This window comes from Microcaecilia unicolor, chromosome 4 (assembly GCF_901765095.1).
Source record: "Microcaecilia unicolor chromosome 4, aMicUni1.1, whole genome shotgun sequence".
Lineage (NCBI taxonomy): Eukaryota > Metazoa > Chordata > Amphibia > Gymnophiona > Siphonopidae > Microcaecilia > Microcaecilia unicolor.
The window spans coordinates 332,414,462-332,436,274 of NC_044034.1; the positions used below are offsets into that span (position 1 = coordinate 332,414,462).

Genomic DNA, 21,813 nt, shown 5'->3' on the forward strand with positions numbered 1-21,813 from the left:
TTATTTTTCGAGGTGGGATTTACCGCCACCATCGACGACTTTAACTTCGCCGACGCGATTTTTCCGTCGATGTCCTCGAAGGTCCCGAGTGGATTTAAGAAGTGTGGTCGATGCGGCCGGCCTATCTCGCAGACCGACACCCACGCTTGGTGCCTCCAGTGCCTCGGGCCGGAGCACAATATCAAGTCGTGTTCTTTGTGTCTTGGTCTCCGGAAACGGACTCAAGTTGCGAGGCAAGTTCTTCGGGACCGCCTTTTTGGAACTTGCGCCGGCCCCTCGACGTCGACCTCGACGGCATCGGTATCGACGGCCGGTTCTTCGGTACCGGTATCGAGGCCCGAGAAATCGGCACCGATGGCATCGACCCCAGGAGCACAGGTCCCGTCGGCCCGCCGGTCCTCCGGTGAGGGTAGGGGTGAGAGGCCGCGTGGGCAATCGGCCCCGGTCACTCCCTTGGCCCATGGCCCTCGGGACCGAACCCTGTCTGACCCGGTTCCTCGAGACCGAGGGGGATCGACCTCCTCCTCCTCCATGCCGCCTGGCACCGATGACGGGCACCGAAAGAAGTCTAAGAAGCGCCGTCATCGGTCCCCTTCGAGGCTTCCGGCTCTTGGTACCGGCGAGGAGTCGATGCCGAAGCGTCCGCGTCGAGAGGAGAGATCCCCTTCGGTTGTGGAGGTACCGACGCGTCAGGGTCCCAGCACTTCGGTGCAGTCTCCTGGACCTGATCAGCTTCCTGCACCGACGCCTCTACCGGCCCCACCGTCTTTCCCGGCAGCGGGCCTGGACGAGTGCCTCCGAGCCATCCTTCCGGGCATCCTGGAAGGGCTGATGCGCCAGGCTGTGCCGGCGCTGGGGGTGCTTGCGCCCTCGGCGCCGTTGACTGTGGCGCCGCCGCTTGCGGCGCCGGTCTCGACCGCCACGCAGGTAGAGTCCCTGTCGACGTCAATCGAGGGAGTTTCGTCCCCGCCGGCGCGGGAGTCCACCGCTCGACGACACCGAGGCCTCGGTGCCTCAACGTCGAGCCGGGCCCGGTTAAGGACTCAGCTACATGAGCTTATGTCCGATACCGAGGAAGAGGCCTCGTGGGGGGAAGAGGAGGACCCCAGATATTTCTCCTCAGAGGAGTCTGCGGGTCTTCCCTCGGACCCCACGCCTTCACCAGAGAGGAAGCTCTCGCCTCCTGAGAGCCTCTCTTTTGCCTCCTTTGTAAGGGATGTGTCTATTTGCATTCCCTTTCCCGTGGTCTCTGTGGATGAGCCGAGGGCTGAGATGCTCGAGGTCCTCGACTATCCATCACCACCTAGAGAGTCCTCCACGGTGCCGTTGCACAATGTCCTCAAAGAGACACTGCTTCGGAACTGGATGAGACCACTATCTAATCCCATCATCCCCAAGAAAGCAGAGTCCCAGTACAGAATCCACTCGGACCCAGAGTTAATGCGGCCCCAATTGCCCCATGACTCGGCGGTCGTGGATTCTGCTCTCAAGAGGGCACGGAGTTCGAGGGATACCGCCTCGGCGCCCCCGGGGTGGGAGTCTCGCACTCTGGACTCGTTTGGGAGGAAGGCCTACCAATCCTCCATGCTCGTGACCCGCATCCAGTCATACCAGCTCTATACGAGCATCCACATGCGGAACAATGTGAAGCAGCTGGCGGACCTGGTCGATAAGCTCCCGCCGGAGCAGTCCAGGCCTTATCAGGAGGTGATCAGGCAGCTGAAGGCGTGCAGAAAGTTCCTGTCCAGGGGTATTTATGACACCTGTGACGTGGCATCTCGTGCTGCGGCCCAAGGTATAGTGATGCGCAGGCTCTCATGGCTGCGTGCCTCTGACCTGGACAACCGCACCCAGCAGAGACTGGCCGACGTCCCTTGCCGGGGGGATAATATTTTTGGTGAGAAGGTCGAGCAGCTGGTGGACCAACTGCATCAGCGGGAAACCGCCCTCGACAAGCTCTCCCACCGGGCGCCTTCAGCATCCACCTCAGCAGATGGACGTTTTTCCCGGGCCCGGCAGGCTGTGCCCTATTCTTTTGCAAAGCGTAGGTACACCCAGCCGGCCCGAAGGCCTCGCCAGGCACAGGGACAGCCCCAGCGCGCTCGTTCTCGTCAACAGCGTGCGCCTAAGCAGCCCCCTGCGCCTCCACAGCAAAAGCCGGGGACGGGCTTTTGACTGGATCCACGGGAACATAGCCGCCCTCAAAGTGTCCGTACCGGACGATCTGCCGGTCGGAGGGAGGTTAAAATTTTTTCACCAAAGGTGGCCTCTCATAACCTCCGACCAGTGGGTTCTCCAAATAGTGCGGTGCGGATACGCCCTCAATTTGGCCTCCCTGCCACCAAATTGTCCTCCGGGAGCTCAATCCTTCAGCTCCCATCGCAAGCAGGTACTTGCAGAGGAACTCTCCGCCCTTCTCAGCGCCAATGCGGTCGAGCCCGTACCACCCGGGCAAGAAGGGCAGGGATTCTATTCCAGGTACTTCCTTGTGGAAAAGAAAACAGGAGGGATGCGTCCCATCCTAGACCTGAGAGGCCTGAACAAATTCCTGGTAAAAGAAAAGTTCAGGATGCTTTCCTTGGGCACCCTTCTGCCAATGATTCAGAAAAACGATTGGCTATGTTCCCTGGATTTAAAGGACGCATACACTCACATCCCGATACTGCCAGCTCACAGACAGTATCTCAGATTCCGCCTGGGCGCACAGCACTTTCAGTATTGTGTGCTGCCCTTTGGGCTCGCCTCTGCCCCATGAGTGTTTACAAAGTGTCTCGTGGTGGTAGCGGCCTACCTACGCAAGCTGGGAGTGCACGTGTTCCCATATCTCGACGATTGGCTGGTCAAGAGCACCTCGGAGGCAGGAGCCCTCCGGTCTATGCAGTGCACTATTCAACTTCTGGAGCTGCTGGGGTTTGTGATAAATTACCCAAAGTCCCATCTCCAGCCAACTCAGTCTCTGGAATTCATAGGAGCTCTGCTGCATACCCAGACGGCTCAGGCCTTCCTTCCCGAAGCGAGGGCCAACAACCTCCTGTCCCTGGCTTCGCAGACCAGAGCGTCTCAGCAGGTCACAGCTCAGCAGATGTTGAGACTTCTGGGTCATATGGCCTCCACAGTTCATGTGACTCCCATGGCTCGTCTTCACATGAGATCTGCTCAATGGACCCTAGCTTCCCAGTGGTTTCAGGCCACCGGGAATCTAGACGATGTCATCCGCCTCTCCACCAGTTGCCGCACTTCACTGCTCTGGTGGACCATCCGGACCAATTTGACCCTGGGACGTCCATTCCAAATTCCGCAGCCCACGAAAGTGCTGACGACGGATGCATCTCGCCTGGGGTGGGGAGCTCATGTCGATGGGCTCCACACCCAGGGTCTGTGGTCCTTCCAGGAAAAGGATCTGCAGATCAACCTCCTCGAGCTCCGAGCGATCTGGAACGCACTGAAGGCTTTCAGAGATCGGCTGTCCTACCAAATTATCCAAATTCGGACAGACAATCAGGTTGCAATGTATTACACAAACAAGCAGGGGGGCACCGGATCTCGCCCCTTGTGTCAGGAAGCCGTCGGGATGTGGCGTTGGGCTTGCCAGTTCGGCATGCTCCTCCAAGCCACATACCTGGCAGGTGTAAACAACAGGCTGGCCGACAGACTGAGCAGAGTCATGCAACCGCACGAGTGGTCGCTTCATTCCAGAGTGGTACGCAAGATCTTCCGAGAGTGGGGCACCCCCTCGGTGGACCTTTTCGCCTCTCAGACCAACCACAAGCTGCCTCTGTTCTGTTCCAGACTACAGGCACACGGCAGACTAGCGTCGGATGCCTTTCTCCTCCATTGGGGGACCGGCCTCCTGTATGCTTATCCTCCCATACCTTTGGTGGGGAAGACCTTACTGAAGCTCAAGCAAGACCACGGCACCATGATTCTGATAGCGCCCTTTTGGCCCCGTCAGATCTGGTTCCCTCTTCTTCTGGAGTTGTCCTCAGAAGAACCGTGGAGATTGGAGTGTTTTCCGACTCTCATCTCGCAGAACAACGGAGCGTTGCTGCACCCCAACCTTCAGTCCCTGGCTCTCACGGCCTGGATGTTGAGGGCGTAGACTTCACTGCGTTGGGTCTGTCTGAGGGTGTCTCCCGTGTCTTGCTTGCCTCTAGGAAGGATTCCACTAAAAAGAGCTACTTTTTCAAGTGGAGGAGGTTTGTCGTTTGGTGTGAGAGCAAGGCCCTAGAACCTCGTTCTTGCCCTGCACAGAACCTGCTTGAATACCTTCTGCACTTATCAGAGTCTGGCCTCAAGACCAACTCAGTAAGGAATCACCTTAGTGCGATTAGTGCTTACCATTATCGTGTGGAAGGTAAAGCCATCTCTGGAGAGCCTTTAGTCGTTCGATTCATGAGAGGCTTGCTTTTGTCAAAGCCCCCTATCAAGCCTCCTACAGTGTCATGGGATCTCAACGTCGTCCTCACCCAGCTGATGAAACCTCCTTTTGAGCCGCTGAATACCTGCCATCTGAAGTACTTGACCTGGAAGGTCATTTTCTTGGTGGCAGTTACTTCAGCTCGTAGGGTCAGTGAGCTTCAAGCCCTAGTAGCTCATGCTCCTTATACCAAATTTCATCACAACAGAGTAGTGCTCCGCACCCACCCAAAGTTCCTGCCGAAGGTGGTGTCGGAGTTCCATCTTAACCAGTCAATTGTCTTGCCAACATTCTTCCCCAGGCCGCATACCCGCCCTGCTGAACGTCAGTTGCACACATTGGACTGCAAGAGAGCATTGGCCTTCTACTTGGAGCGGACACAGCCCCACAGACAGTCCGCCCAATTGTTTGTTTCTTTCGACCCTAACAGGCTAGGGGTCGCTGTCGGGAAACATACCATCTCCAGTTGGCTAGCAGATTGCATTTCCTTCACTTACGCCCAGGCTGGGCTGGCTCTTGAGGGTCATGTCACGGCTCATAGTGTTAGAGCCATGGCAGCGTCAGTGGCCCACTTGAAGTCAGCCACTATTGAAGAGATTTGCAAGGCTGCGACGTGGTCATCTGTCCACACATTCACATCACATTACTGCCTCCAGCAGGATACCCGACGCGACAGTCGGTTCGGGCAGTCGGTGCTGCAGAATCTGTTTGGGGTGTAAATCCAACTCCACCCTCCAGGACCCGAATTTATTCTGATCAGGCTGCACTCTCAGTTAGTTGTTCTTCGTAGGTCAATTTTCTGTTGTATCCTCGCCGTTGCGAGGTTCAATTGACCTGGGTTCTTGTTTTCAGTGAGCCTGAGAGCTAGGGATTCCCCAGTCGTGAGAACAAGCAGCCTGCTTGTCCTCGGAGAAAGTGAATGATACATACCTGTAGCAGGTGTTCTCCGAGGACAGCAGGCTGATTGTTCTCACCTACCCTCCCTCCTCCCCTTTGGAGTTGCGTTTTCATCTTTTGCTTGTCATTCAACTGGCGGGAACGGTCGTGCACGGGCGGGAAGACGGCTGCGCATGCGCGGTGGGCGTGCCCTGCGTGCGGACCGCCCGCGAAGCTTCTTCCGGTTGGTGGGGGCTGCCGTGGACGTCACCCAGTCGTGAGAACAATCAGCCTGCTGTCCTCGGAGAACACCTGCTACAGGTATGTATCATTCACTATGTCAATTCGATGGCATTGAAGATGTTGTAGGATTTTTGAACTTTTGATAGGGGAGTTAATACCTCCCACATTCCAAGTTACCACCTTCAGAACTACTCCCCGTACCAAAACTCATGTCCTCACAGTAGGATAACATTTATATACTTAAGGGAGTGCCCCAGCTCGCACCCGCCCCTCCAGTGTCTCTCATCAGATAATGACGTTCTCAGAGCAACCAAAGTATCTCTCTTAGGATAACCTAATTGTCCCCCAATGGTTTCTAGTCTCGAATCCTGAACCCTACCCAACACCCTCCCCCCCCAGACCCCCCTACCTTCCGTCTACCCCTCCCCCTCACTAGTTCTACCTAGGGTTCCCCCCATAGAACCGTCACGTTCAACACCCTCCATCACCCTTCCCCTTAGATAAATATACATTTGCAAGCTGGTCGACCAAAAAAAAAACACAAAACAAAACCCACACATAAACATTCTACATTCAAATATGAATCAATGTTAGAATCTCACAGTATTGGCCATCAAGATGGCAGGCATCCAAGTCTTAGATTGTTACGAATTATCTTATGGCTCTATAAGTTGCCAAAGTCTAGAGCCCGCAATAAACACCCGCACGCTTCCACCAGCGAACCTCCATGTCTTGGGCGTATTCCTTCTCAACAAAATAATAGTCAATCTCAGTTAATGGTCTGAGCTCTCTCCCCTGGTATTCTGCGATTCCAAAGAACGCAGAAATTCCTGCGCTGTCTCCACAGTGTGATAAACTTTAGTTTCTGTTTGATAAGTCACTCTCAATTTGGCTGGCTATTGAAGTGTGAAACGTATCTTTAATGCAAAGAGTCTTGAGCACACTGGTGAAAATCGTCGCCGCTGTGATGTGACGGCTGCTGAATAATCCTGAAAGCATAACATTTTTTGGTTGTTCTACCTTAGTTCCTGGCTGCCTCTCAGAGCCTGCAAAATGGCTGTTTTATGTGCAAAGTTATGGAGGCGGCAGATCACCACTCTCGGTCTGGAGTTCGGTTGTGGACGAGGGCCCATGCGGTGTGCCCGCTCTACACACAGTACCCCCAATCCGGCCTGTAAGTTTAATTGTTGTGGTATCCATGTCTCCAGGAATCCCCACAACTCACCTTCGCCCAGCACCTCCGGCAGGCCCACGAATCGCAGATTGTTCCTTTGGGACCTGTTTTCCAGGTCCTCCAATGTCTCTTCATATGTAGCCACTAAGGTTTGTAAGTGGGTCTGTTCCTCCTCCATTTTAGCTACACGATCCTCCAGGATCCCATGCCTCTGTTGGTATGTCACAAGGTCTTTGCTGAGCTGTCCCATATTGTTCCAGCTTAGCATCAATAGGGCTCAGACGTTTATCGAACAATATTTCCATGGCCCTGGTAACCTCGGCTGCCACCTCTGGCACCCACGCTGATCCGATTGTGAATGCGGCCGGGCTCGCTGGGGCCGCCATCTTGTCCTCATGCAGCCTGGCTTTCTCTTTCTCTTTGCACAGTCCCTTCGCTGCCTTAACTTTTATAAAATTAGTGAATGTGGTCCAAAGCAGTCCAGACAGTAAACTAAATGAAATTAACTAAACTTAAGAGGTTGAAAATGATGTTTTCTGTGGGTGCAGCGATGGGTGTGCAGGAGCGGAGGTTTTCAGCGACCGCTCCTGAGCATGGCGCCACGTGACCCTATAATAACAATTTAATACAAACAGGTGTTTGTTAAAACAAATCCACAAAACCCTAATCCTAATTCTTCCTCCTGAGGTATGTTGGAATTCCTCAGGAGGTTTTTCTGATTGCTTAAGGAGCTGTCTCCTGTTCTGTAGGGGAGGTTTACAATCCCATAGATACAACTCCCAAGTCTGTAGTACCTAGGGTAGTATTTACACCAATTCCTGGTCCCAAACCCACTCTGTTAGTCTGTAAAAAAAAAAGCACACTGATATATAAGAGATTTCTTACTGATAATATTTATTATAGACTTGGCAGACAGCAAATAAGTTAAATCCAGAAATGTACTCCTATTAGTAGTTTCTTTCCTAATTCCAAGAACTTCTTATAACAACTTTAAAATTCCCTGATAAAAAGACCAACATTTCTAACACGGGATAATTTCTCCGACTCCCTGCCCTAAGAAGAATGAATTATATACAGTCATACAACCATTAGTGGCAGATGAAGCCACAACAAAGCTGCTGAAATTTATTTTATTTATTTATTCATACTTGTATCCTACAATTATTCAAAAACACGAGTTTCAGTTCAATGTGGCTTACATTTAACAGTTGTTAGAGATCATGTTGATTCAATTATGTTTACAAGGTTGTATGGTGCTGTGTTTTACAGTGGTTGGCAAGGTATTAGTGCATTGGAATAGTCATTGGGTTTCTTGAGAAGATATGTTTTCATTTCATAAATGAAAAGATGCATGACAGTTAGAGGTTGTGTTGTGTATTGTTGTTCCAGAATGATTAGTGCATATTTTACTCATAGGCAATTTTTAGATGGTAAACTGCATATAGGACATGCAGAGGGATAGGGAAACAAAGTCCCGCATCCAGCAAGTTTGTGAATCTTGTTGATGTTGCCTAAGAAGGCAGTACAGTGTATTCCTGCTATCAGTGACTTTGGCAAACCTATGTAAGACGAATGTCAAGGAAGGCAAAAATGTCAAAAAAGCAGAGTGTCTCTCCAGACAGCAGTTTTTCCATTATCAGTGCTATATGAAGGCATCTGTCTGAACTCTGGAAACAATCTCTGTGAGTGGCTGGATTGGAGCTCGCTAAGTTTAGGAGAACCAATCAAACACTATTGCCATGAACATGTTCCCAGCTTGTTCCAGTCCGCCGATCCAGCTTACCCCCTGCTTGTTCCAGTCCACCGGCTCCAGTGTGTTTCAGCCTGCTCCAGTCCGTCTATTCCAACTTGTTCCAGTTCATCTGCTCCAGCCTTCCCCAGCATGTTCCAACTTGTTGTTCCAGCTGCATCCCAGCCTACCCAGCTTGTTCCATCCGTTCCTGCATGACCCGCTTGTGCCAGTCCGTCTGTTCCAGCGTGTTCCAATCCATCCATCTCAGCGTATCCTGTTACTCTGTCGTCTTCTGGTCCAGCTCGTCACAGTCCATCTGTTCCTGTCCGTCTGCTCATCCTGACACAGTCCATCTGTTCCTGCTTGTTCCAGCTTGTTCCAGCTTGCTACGACTTGTTCCAACTTGTTCCGGCCTGTTCCAGCTTGCTCCTGTCCATCTACCCCAGCTTGTTCCTGACCGCTTGTTCCAGCTGCTACCCGCCTGCCTGTTAACACATCGAGTAGCCTGCCTGCTTGCGAGCCTCTCAGCCATTGACTTACCTACCTGCCTGCTAGTTTGTCAGCCATTGACTTACCTACTCGCCAGTCCAAAACCCAGCTTTCCAGCTCTATCTATCTGCTTATCACCTCAGTCACTACATAGTCGCCTGTTAACACCTGGTAACTGCTTATCACCTCAGTCACTACATAGTCGCCTGTTAACACCTGGTAACTGCTTATCACCTCAGTCACTACATAGTCGCCTGTTAACACCTGGTAACTGCTTATCACCTCAGTCACTACATAGTCACCTGCCACACCTCAGTCACTACTTATGGCCCCTGTCCACGTTCTTTTCCTTGCCCTGCCTGCCACGGCAATACCCCATTCAACCTCATCCCCCTCCACCTCACCATCCCTCCTGTCCCCCGCCTCCTTCCTAGCTCTTAACCTTCACCACTTCCTTCCTGCCATTAACCCATCCCCATTCCTCCTAAGTACACCTCGTCTTCGTCGCCTTCGCCGCCCGACCTCCCCCACCCTCCTCCGCATTCTCCTGCTATCCGCGGGAGACATTAACCCTAATCCAGGTCCCCCTCACCTGTCCCCATCCTATCCATGCAAACGATTTCGAGATGTCTCCAATCTCGTCTCTATTCCCCTCCTCCCCCCCCCTCTTCCCTCCCCTTCTCATGAGCCTTGTGGAATGCCCACTCAGTCTGTAACAAATTGCCCTTCACCCACGATCTCTTCATCTCTCACTCCCTTCAACTGCTCGCCCTAACCGAAACCTGGATCTCCCCAGAAGACTCGGCCTCAGTCGCGGCCCTCTGCCATGGAGGTTATCTTTTCTCCCACACTCCCCGCACAGCTGGCTGCGGTGGAGGCGTTGGGCTACTACTCTCGCCCTCCTTTAGTTTCCAACCCCTCCCCTTCTCATCCTTTGAAGCCCACTCCATCTGGCTATTCTACCCGCTGCCACTCAGAGTCGCAGTCATCTACCGCTCCCCTGATAAATCCTTCACTTCCTTCCTCACCGACTTTGATGCTGGCTGTCCATCTTTCTTGAACCCTCATCTCCGTCCCTCATTCTCGGAGATTTTAACATATACGTTGATGACCCATCCGACCCTAGCGCTTCTAAGTTCCTCACCCTAATATTCTCCTTCAACCTCCAGCTGTGCTCCACCACCCCCACTCACCGTGACGGCCATTGTCTTGACCTAGTCCTCTCCTCCTCCGGCTCACCCTCCAACTTCCACGCTTCTGCTGTCCCTCTCTCCGATCATCACCTGATCACATTCACACTTCTTCACCCCCCCCCCCCCCCGCCCCGTCCAACTTTAACCACCACCTCCAGGAATCTCCAGGCTATTGAACCCCCCCCCCCCCCCCCACTTTATCCTCTAGTATCTCTAATCTCCTCCCATCCATCATGTCCTCCGAGACTGTAGACAAAGCGGTCTTCGCTTACAATGCCGTTCTCTCCTCTGCTTTGGACACCCTCGCTCCATCCACCTCCCGTCCCACAAAGCGTACTAATCCCCAGCCCTGGCTGACCCCTTGCATCCGTTACCTTCGCTCCTGCACCCGATCCGCTGAAAGCCTCTGGAGGAAATCTCATACCCATTCAGACTTTCTTCACTACAAATTCATGCTATCCTCCTTCCATTCCTCCCTATTCCTTGCAAAACAGGAGTATTACACCCAATTGACCAACTCTCTCAGCTCCAACCCTCGTCTCTTCACCACCCTTAAGTCCCTCCTCAAAGTGCCCCCCGCTCCCACTCCCCCTTCTCTCTCTCCTCAATCACTGGCTGACTACTTCCGCGACAAGGTACAAAAGATCAACCTTGAGTTCACTACCAAGTTACCACCTCCTCTTCAGCCTGTAGCCCTATCCAATAATCAACCAACCATGGCCTCATTCTCGTCCTTTCCTGAGATCACCAAGGATGAAACCTCCCGCCTTCTTTCCTCCTCGAAATGCACCACGTGTTCCTCCGATCCCATCCCCACCAACCTACTTAACACCATCTCCCATACTGTTACCTCCCTCTCCTTCTCTGCGCATATCCAACAGACTGCCAAGACCTGTCGCTTCTTCCTCTTCAACATCAGCAAAATTCGCCCTTTCCTATCTGAGCACACCACACGAACTCTCGTCCACGCTCTCATTACCTCTCGCCTTGACTACTGCAACTTACTCCTCACCGGCCTCCCACTTAGCCATCTATCCCCCCTTCAATCCGTTCAGAACGCTGCCGCACGTCTTATATTCCACCAGAACCGATATACTCATATCACCCCTCTCCTCAAGTTACTTCACTGGCTTCCAATCAGATACCGCATATAATTCAAGATTCTCCTCCTTACCTACAAATGCACCCGGTCTGCGGCTCCTCACTACCTCTCTACCCTCATCTCCCCCTATGTTCCCGCCCGTAACCTCCGCTCACAGGACAAATCCCTCCTTTCAGTTCCCTTCTCCACCACTGCCAACTCCAGGCTCCGCTCATTCTGCCTTGCCTCACCCTATGCTTGGAACAATCTTCCTCAACCCTTATGCCAAGCCCCCTCCCTACCCATCTTCAAATCTCTGCTTAAAACTCACCTCTTCAATGCTGCTTTCGGCACCTAACCTTTCGTGAAATATAGTATGCCCTATCAGACGGACTCTACACTTGTCTTTTGACTATACACTTGTCTTTAGATTGTTTAGATTGTCTTTAGATTGTACACCTGTCTTTTAGATTGTAAGCTTTAGATTGTACACCTGTCTTTTAGATTGTAAGCTCCTTGAGCAGGGACTGTCCTTCCATGTTAAATTGTACAGCGCTGCGTAACCCTAGTAGCGCTTTAGAAATGTTAAGTAGTAGTAGTAACATCAGATGTACAGCATCTTCAGTGAAGAAAGACGGAATGTAGCTGAGGAGTGCAGAAATCTCAAAGCTGGATGGAAATAAATAAAACATTGTCACTCGTTCAATGTTTACTTGGATGCACACAAGCTAGAGATCTCAGGCACTGGTTTCAGCCAGTACACAGCAGGAGTAAACATATTATCCTTGATTCTTCACACAGGCAGAATAGGAATAACTGCATTGTCACAACAAGCCCAGAGTGTTCTGCAGTAGAAGCTATGCTAGTTTATTTCTGGCATCATAGGCACCCCAAAAGGTTGTTCAATCCGTTGCTCTACACCATCTGTTTTTCTAGATGTATTTAATAGTTCCATAGCTCTTTCCTGCAGGTATCTCTACTTTAGCTTTTCACAGGCTTGGTCTATCTGCCTCCAGTGCCTTTGTTTTTTCCATCATTTCACCTTTTCATCTGAATCACCTTTTCTAGGGAGGAAAGAGGAGTTTAGTAGGTGCATTCATCTGTTGGATGCCCTCAGGGCTTTACTTCATTATCTGAAGGTGATGAACCTTTTTTTTTTTTTAGAAGTCCAGTCAGTTGTTTGTCTTGTTCAGCAGAGCCTGGAAGGGTGCAGCAGCCTCTAAAAACTTCTCTGGATCAAGGAGATGTTTTCATTGGCCTATCATTTGAAAGGACATTCACTGCCTATCAAATTTCAGGCACATTCCACCAGAGCTCAAGCTTCTTCTTGGGCTGAGGCCATGGCATTCTTTTGTGAAGCATTACAAGTTGGATGTTAGGCCAGGGAAAATTCTGTTTGCGGGATGACAGTCCTTAAAACAACCTTAGCTTCTCCCCACCCAGTGTCCTAAAGTTTGGGTATTTACCATACATCTGGACTGGTCTAGCAAGATGATAAGGAAATATCTGTTAATGTCATTTCCTTGAATCCTGCTAGACCAGTCCAGGACACTTTGGGAAGTCTTCAGCTGCATAAGTAGGTAATTGTTCCATCTGTTAATGTACTTTATAGGCGACCCAGTGTTTATCAATACAGAGGAATCAGAATTAAGTTTGTCAGTGTTTTTGTAAGTTTTTATAATGGATGTATGGTTTTTGCTAAGATGTTGTTTCTAGTAGCTTTGCTATGCAAATATCAGTGCTGCACCATTGCTAATACTAATGATGATGTCACTGGAAAAGCTGTGTCCTTTGTGTCCATCTGTTGGCAGGGTGGCACAAACTCATGTATCTGGACTGGGCTAGCATGATTCAAGGAAAGGAAGTTAACAGGTAAGACTAAATTTCTCCTTTTTAAACCTGAAGGGGCCCGTATTCAAAAGCATTCATCTGGATAGGGGTGGTTTCTATGTGGATAAGAGCCACTGAATGTTTTCTTTGACTGACTCAGCACTATCTAGATAGTGTCACAGTGGTCTGTTGGTGAAGCTTGGAGGATCCGGAGGTTATATGGTTAGCGGCAATATTCAGACTACAAACTGGATACCTATCTAAATTTAGGACAACGAAAAGGTTATCCTAACTTTATCTAGATACCTATCCAATTTGTGATTGAATATCACTGCTAACTGGTCAGCGACAACTCCAGATATAAAGTGGTAGTCACTGTCTGGATACTACCATTGAATATCCAGATTTTTTTTTTTTAACCTCATGGTGGCTGGCGTTCGTTGGCTCAATGTCTAGCTCATCAGTCTTTTGACCATACATTTCTTTGCTTGTCAATATTTGTATGTGATTTGTTTCCCCTAAAATGCTTAAGTACTAAGATGCATTGTGTTGAATGTGTAAACGTATATTTAATACTGAGCTGGTGATGCCTTATTTATAGATTAAATACTATGTGGCTTGTAGTGAACACTGGACTCACATCACAAGCTGTGGTGTAGCTAATGAAATATCCTCTTTGCTGGGGTTATTTTATCACCTGGAAGCATAGGGCTGTCGAGCTGCAGTCTGGTGCTCCCAGACTGCATGTTAAAGGAGTCAGTAACATTTTAAAGGAACTGGTCTTGAGCAATCCCCTCTCAAGCAAAAACCCCATCCTGTGGTCACATTCTCCCCCCCCCCCCAAATCAAACCCCACTAATAGTGCCCCTGCACACTCTCAAAGACCCCTCAAGCTTACTGTAATAAAACCCTGGTGTCCTCAGTTGCTCCTGCCCTTGTTGGCACCGAGATCCCAAATTGTGCTGGCGACCCCTACTACTACTACTATTTAGCATTTCTATAGCGCTACAAGGCGTACGCAGCGCTGTACAAACATAGAAGAAAGACAGTCCCTGCTCAAAGAGCTTACAATCTAATAGACAAAAAATAAAGTAGTCTCATGGTACTTCTGCTAAGAAACTAATACAGAAACATGACCCCCAGCAGTAGTACTGCAAGACTACTGCTAGGGTTTGCGTGGTGCCATTTTGGTTCTGGTGCTGGCAAGGGCAGGAGGGACTGGGGATTGCTCCTGCCCATACCCCACTGGACACCAGGGGTTTGATATGATAGGCCTGGGGGAGCCTTTGGGAGGGTTCAAGACTTGGGGGGAGGGGTAACTTCCAGGTGGGGAGTTTAAAACTTTGGGTACACTATTGAGGGGGCTTGATTTAGGGGAGGGTGGCAACAGGAAGTGTTTGTGCTTGAGGGGGGAGATGCTTTGGGACCAGCTTCTTTAAAATATCACCAGCCCCTTTAAGATGCGGCCTGGAAGCATAGGGCTGTGGCTTTGCGACCCAGTGTTCCTGAGACGATGGAATAATGCTGCTCGAGGTAGCTCGCATGTAGTATTATTCATTTGCACAGGAGTCAGCAACCTGCAGTCCTGAGATACCGTAGGTTGGTGACTCCCATGGTAAATCAAGGTGCATCTTGATAGCTAGCTCCCAAAGTGGTTTTACAAATTCAAAGATAAAATATTAAGTACAAAAAAAATACAAAATACATACAAAGTGGACCATATCAATTGTATGCAGAATTTTTAAGCAGGGTTCAGTGCTTCATTGGGATTAGGGGATTGTCTACAGGCTGCTGTCTGCAATCTAGGGCTTTGACATTGTTGACACCAGGAAAGATCATCTTTTTTTATTCAAATATCTTTTATTATTAAAATTTGAGATAAGAACTGACAACCATGGTTCATCGATAGGGGCATGTCAGGAGATACCTTTGCACGATACTTTGTATTATTTGATTCTTAATATTACCATTATGCAGTGCTTCCAGATGTGTGCAGTTCTTCATGGGCAGACATAGGTAATCCCAGGCTTTTCTGCCATAGAATATGAATGAATATTTACTGATTACCTGTGCCTCTTACTGGCCAGATTTTGGAATGAGTAATAAGAAAAATAGACTTCTCTGTGCTTTAATTTGATTTCTTGTAGAGAACCGCTGTTAAAACAAGGATCTAAAGGCAAAGTCATCCCTTTAGGACTGAACCTCATCAAAATAAACTGCCAAAATGATGCTGTCTACCAGTACCATGTGACCTTCAGGTAATTGTACATGCTGCTGCAGTATCACAGTTGCACACTGCACATTGCACATCAAACAGCACCACCACCTAGTCCTGGTGGCCATCAGCTAGTTGGATTTTCAAGATATTCACAATGAATATGTATGAAGTGAATTTGTATTTCCATTACATTATCAAAGGATCAGTCCCAGACTAATGGATTGTGCCCATCCTCCAGAAGGTGGAGATAGAGAATTCTAACGAGCAGTGCCATACAAACACCTGTACATTAGAACTCAGTCAGTATTCTCTGTTTCCAGCAGACAAATAAATGTTCCCTGTGCAGTTCTGTGACTTTCTCAGTAGTCTCCTGTCCTATTACCAGGTTCAGTTGAGTTGCGGTTGAGATAGTGCTGTGCGTAATGGTGCTAGGTCCCTTCCTGCTTTCCCATTACCACTTCTCTGCCTCTGTCCTTCCCTAGCTATTTTTCTCCTTCCTCTTAACCCCCACCCCCCCAAACCCCCCCCCCCCCCCCCCCCAGCAATAATAACAACAACAAAAAAGGTTTTACCTTAGCATTTCTCTTTGAGAATTAGCTTTGGTGTGGGAAGTTATAGGACTTTTACAGTGCCTTTGAAGTAAATGGGCTGGCAGAGACCATCTACAAACTGCGAGTACTAGAGCATGGTTGAACTTTTAAAAAGCTGTTCCTGCTGTGGTAGTCAGCTATCGCCATCGGGCTTGTGTAACTCTTTTGTTAAACAGGCTGAATTACAACTTATGCTGAATTTAAGCTTTGGGGTCCCTGCTAGTTGGAACAATGCTGGAGCCGGCTCACAAGGGTCAACGGGCTTCGTTGCTGCCCTTTTCACCTGAATTTGTATTCCTTTTATATCAGGCGTTCCTGTTAAAGAACAAACGAGAGCTTTGTCTACTTTCTTTGGTGGAACCTCGTTCTATCTCATTGGAGGAAATTTATAGATCTGCTATATGGTCTTCCTCTCATTCCTTTGTCAAGCATTATCGCTTAGATTTGGTGACCAGATCAAATGCCTCTTTTGGAGCGAAAGCCCTTTCTGCAGGGGTATCACATTCCCTCCTTAATTGAGGATTGCTTTTCTACATCCTATTAGTCTGATCTGATTCTTTGGTGACATAATGGAAGGTTAAATTAGTTCTTACCTGATAATTTTCTTTCCTTTAGTCTCAAAGAATCAGTGCAGAACCCACCCTTATGTTCCTTGTTTCTGGGGCATGTATTTTGTCCTCTTGAAATTATTCTTTACATTTGAGAGATCACGTGACACATAGGACAGGAGTGGAGGCTGCCTGTTCAGCTCCTCTGTCTCCCCACCGATAAAGCTACTTTTTCAATTTATATTTTTCATAGAAGTGGGTGGATTTGATACCTGTGACTTACACTTTCTGTTGGCTTGACGGGGTGTGATCTCGGAGGATATTGCAGTTGGTATGTTTTCGAAGTTACCCCACAATAGTAAAGTCAATCTAGAAGGGAGCTTCATACAAGATGGGTGATTCCATTGACTCCGCCAAGTCCTTCAATCAGCATTGTTTGGACTTCAGAAATTCTGTCGGAGGTACGGGTTGCAGTGGAGGAAGCGTTGGATGCAAAATTGCAGCATCTACATGATTGAACGGAGGCCGTTCACGAACATTTGGACAGTGTAGACTTGGAACTGGATGCACAGCAACATTGGGTCGGGGTGTTGGAAATTCAGGCCCAGGGTTCATCTTGTAAGGTGGAGCAGCTTCAAACCATGGTTCAGCAATTGGAATGCAAATTAGATGCCTTTGAGAGCAGAGCAAGATGCAATAATTTGCGGCTGGTGGGCCTTGCAGAATCTGTGCTCGACATGGAGCTTGTGCATACTTTGGAGCATTGGATTCCTCAATCTTTACATCTGGATACTTTGGAGGTTCTTTTTTAAATCAAGTGGGCCCATCGCTTGGGTTCTTGGAGCATGGTTGCTGCCCGTCCCTATGTTGTTGTTTTCCGGGTGTGCCATTATGAGCATAAGCAAGCCATAGTTCAGGCACTACATCATGGGAAAAGTTTGGACTACAAAAATCAAAAAGTACTTTGTTTTCAGGACTATAGTGCTAGAGTGCGTGTTCAGCACAAAGCATTTGCTTCCCTTTGCACTCAATTATATGATCATAAGATTTCTAATGCGTTACTTTGTCCTGTACAACTTAGGGTCACTCTAAGGGTCAAACTCATTTCTTTTGTCAGTGGAGGCAGCGCAGTCTTTTTTTACATACTCTCCCTGCTGATGTTGGACTTTTTAGAAATTTGTGCAGTTTTAATTAGATTGCTCTTGGACCTCATTCTTTGGGACTTTTATTGTGTATTTTTATGTTTCAACAATTTTTATTATTAAAGAAATCAACATAACACTGCATTATTGCCAATGTTTAACATAAACAGATATTTTCCACCTCATTTATCCTGTATTAATACAATAAAATCAACTATTATCTTCATAATATTATTATGTTTCATTCTTCCATCCTTATATCTACTAATTCCCCTTCCCATTCCCCACCCCCCCTGCCCTCCCATTCTTCATGCTCTCCCCTGTAACCCATATTAATCTCCAAGCGTTTCTGGTATCATATAGAATCCATTCATAAAGTATTAATAATCAGACTCCGCCCTTTCTGTGTCATCTTTTCCAAGTAACAGCCCCAGATTTTAAGGAATCGCGTTTTTCTTTTATCATTTCCTTTAGCCTCTTTTGCTTTCCAGACCAACAATTGGTGTACTTGACTACGCCAGTGCCAAATATTTGGCGGGTTGTGCGTAGTCCAGTGTTGCATAATACATTTCCTTGCTATCAGACATAATTTGCGCCGTAGCAATATTTTATCTGCATTTAAGCTCGGTTGTACCTCCTTCATGTCTAATATTAGTTGCAATGGATTCATAGCTACTCTACTACATAACACACCTGTAAGATAAGTAGTTATTTGTCTCCAATATCGTTGTATTAATACACAGTTCCACATCGCGTGATAAATGGAGTTCTCAGCATTATTACATTTTAAACAAAGAGCTGTTTCAATACCCCCAGATTTATACAATTGAACCTGAGTAAAATATGCCCTGTGTATCATTCTAAATGCGCATTTTCTATAATCAGTTCCCCCTATCAGGTATGGAATGTTTTTGATTTGTGCTACTGTATCCCAGGATTGCAAGTCCCTCCCTATATCTTTTTCCCATTTCTGTCTCAACAGGGTCATCTCCTTCTCAGGTGTTAGGCTCCACAATCTCTGATACAGTTGTGATATAGAAGGGGCATTTTCTGTAATTTCCTCAAAGAAGTTAATAATTTTATTACCTAACTTAAGTTTAAGTGTTTCTTTATTTAATTTTTGTATGTAATGCTTAAGTTGATAATATGCGTAAGTATCATGCCAACCTGGCTCCTCTTGATGAAGCAGCTGCGGTAATGGTTTAATATCCCCATTCTCCCCTAATGCGTCTGCCAGGGTTTTCACACCTAACTTTTCCCATTCATCAAAAGTTTTATTCTCCATTCCTGGTTTGAAGACCGGATTTCCTCTAATACTTAGTAGTTCCGTTATTCTTGAGTCTCCACCTAAACATGTACCTATAAATTTCCACACCTCTCTCAAAGGTTTAAGTAGGATATTATGTCTAATTCTATGAGGGGTTTCCACATTCCGTAGATGCAATAAGGTAGTAAAGTGATATGGACTGAATAGTGCATCTTCTATCTCTATAGGTGTATGATCAGAAGAATGGAATAGTCTATCTCTCACCAGTCGCAATAAGCATGCCATGTTATAATATTTAATATTGGGAATTCCCAAACCCCCCTGTTTCCAACCTCCCAACATGTATTTTTGTTGTATTTTAGCTTTTTTCTTGGCCCAACAAAATCTGAACATTATTCGGTACAAACGCTTTATATCTTTCTGCAACAAGGCTATAGGTAAGATCTGCAAAATATATAACCATCTCGGTAATATCACCATTTTAAGAAGATTGATCCTCCCCGTGAGCGAGAGTGTTAACGTACCCCATGAGTCTAACTGTCGTTTTGTCTGCTCCAGTAATTTTTCAACATTTAAATAATATAGCTCTTTTGGTCTAGCCAGCAACTGTATACCCAAGTATAGAAAAGATTTGTGTGCCCGCTTCAAAGGAAAATCTCCCACCCACAGCTTGTGTATGTCCACATTGATCTGAAGCGCTTCTGACTTATCTATATTCAGTTTGAAACCCGAATAATCTCCATATTCTCTAAAAATTTGCAAGAGATTCGCTAGAGTGTCTTTCGGTTTCATAATTATCATTAACAAGTCATCCGCAAACGCGGCTATCTTAAATTCCTGTCTTTTAATTTTTACCCCCGAAATCACTGCACAACCGTGTATATCTCTAACTAGTGGATCTAATTGAAGTGCGAAGAGCAAAGGCGATAGAGGACAGCCTTGTCTGGTACCCCTACTAATCTGAATTTCACCCGATACATTTCCATTTACCAGTACCTGTGCTCTTGGCATGTGATATAATGCTCTAATTGCCTGCACGAAGGTGCCATTAAATCCATATTTCTCTAGCACCGAGTACAGAAAGGGCCATTCCACTCTGTCGAACGCCTTTTCTGCATCAAAACTGATCATCAAAGCTTGTTCTTTGGAATGACCCAATCCTTCCAAGGATGCCAGGATACTCCGCAAATTTTTTGTAATCGATCTCCCTTGGACAAATCCAACCTGTGCTGGATGAATAAGATGAGGTAATATTCCACCCAATCTTTTGGCCAATATTTTTGCAAATAATTTTGCCTCTTGGTTGAGTAGGGAAATGAGTCTATAGGATGTAACCAACTGCTCATCTCGTTTGGGTTTAGGAAATACTACTATCCCAGCTATATACATATTGTCAGACAATGTACCCTTCTCTATCCATTCATTGAATACCTCGGTCAAAGTAGGAAGAATCGAGTCCCCCATTAACTTATAGAATTCCGCTTTATAGCCGTCTGGGCCTGATGCTTTACCTAATTTGCTCTGTTTGATTGCCCAGCCCACCTCGTCCATACTGATCATGGCATTAAGCCGCTTTCTATCTCTATTTTGCAGCTTCGGGATTTGGATACCCTCCAAGTAAGATTCCCCCTGTAGCTCGTCTTGATCTGACCTCTTATAAAGCTCTTGGTAAAACATTTGAAAAGCCTGTCGGATTTCTTTATTGGAGTGTATGAGATTCCCATTCTTATTTCTAAGAGTTGTTATATTTCGGGAAGCAAACTTAGGTGCTATAAGTCGAGCTAAATATTTGCCCCCTTTGTTCCCATGCTTATAGAGTTGAAAACGATAGTAGGCCTGAGATTTCACTTCTCTCTCGTGTAATTTGGTATTTAAAGTGGTTTGTATAGCCAAAATCTCTTGTCTAATGTTATTGCTGGGTTTCAGACCATATTGTCGGTTTAATTTACCTAAGAGTTGTTCAAGCCTCATTATTTCTCTGTCTCTCGCTCGTTTTTTATTGCGTTACATAACTTATTATTTCACCCCTCAGCACAGCTTTCGCTGCCTCCCAGTAGGTACTGGTCTCAGCAACAGAGCCCTCATTGAAATGCTTAAATTCTGCCCATTTGGCTTGTAAGTGTTCCCCAAATCGTGCATCTTTAATTAAATATGTTGGAAACGTCCAACTTTTTAGCAAATCCTCATCTTCCCCTCCCTTCCATGTCATTCTGACCACCGAGTGGTCCGATATGACACAGGGATCTATGTGTGCCTCGGTGATATCTGTTAATATATTACGAGATACAAGCAAGTAATCAATTCTGGATGATGACCCATGTGCTCTAGATTGATGTGTATATTCTTTATCCAATGGATGCAAGGTGCGCCAGACATCTATTAAATCTAGCATTACACATAAATCCGGTAGGCCCCTAGTATCTATTTTTCGCAGCTCCTTTGGCGGGTGCGATCTATCTAAGATCGGATCCCAAGTCGCATTAAAATCACCTCCCAGTACTAGGGGTAAGGTTTCTAACTGGGTGATTTGTGAAAGCAATTTCTTATAGAATTTTAAGTCTAATACATTGGGAGCATATATACTTCCCAAAATTATAGTTTTTTTATTAATGGTTACTATGCTTAGTATGAATCTACCCTCCGGGTCTGGAATAATTTTGCGTATTTTAAATGCTAGCCCTTTACGAAAGAGTATGGCTACCCCCCCTTTCTGACCCATGGCCGCAGCTGCTACGCAATCAGCCACCCACCATTTGGTCAGTTTGGCATGTTCCACTGTTGATAAATGCGTTTCTTGGAGCAGTACAATATCTGCGTTTATATGTTTAAGATGTCGCAAGATTTTTGATCTCTTAATGGGGGAGTGTATTCCCCCCACATTCCAGGATACTACCTTAAGTGGTTATCTTTCATAGTCCAATTTTCCATCATCTGATTACCTTTTACAGCTAAGAGTAGCCAGCCCAGCCTCCAGCCACTCCTGTTCATGTACCATGCTCTCATTATCCCAAGT

General features: G+C 47.3%; 1 protein-coding gene across 3 annotated transcripts in view; it reads left to right on the forward strand.

Annotated features, from left to right (window-relative positions):
- PIWIL2 (piwi like RNA-mediated gene silencing 2) overlaps positions 1-21,813 on the forward strand; it is a 349,150-nt gene that overhangs the window by 72,754 nt on the left and 254,583 nt on the right. For all 3 annotated transcript variants that reach the window (XM_030202016.1, XM_030202014.1, XM_030202015.1), the window contains exon 7: positions 15,183-15,293. In XM_030202016.1, coding sequence (XP_030057876.1) covers positions 15,183-15,293 — 111 coding nt within the window. The remainder of the gene's footprint in view (positions 1-15,182; positions 15,294-21,813) is intronic.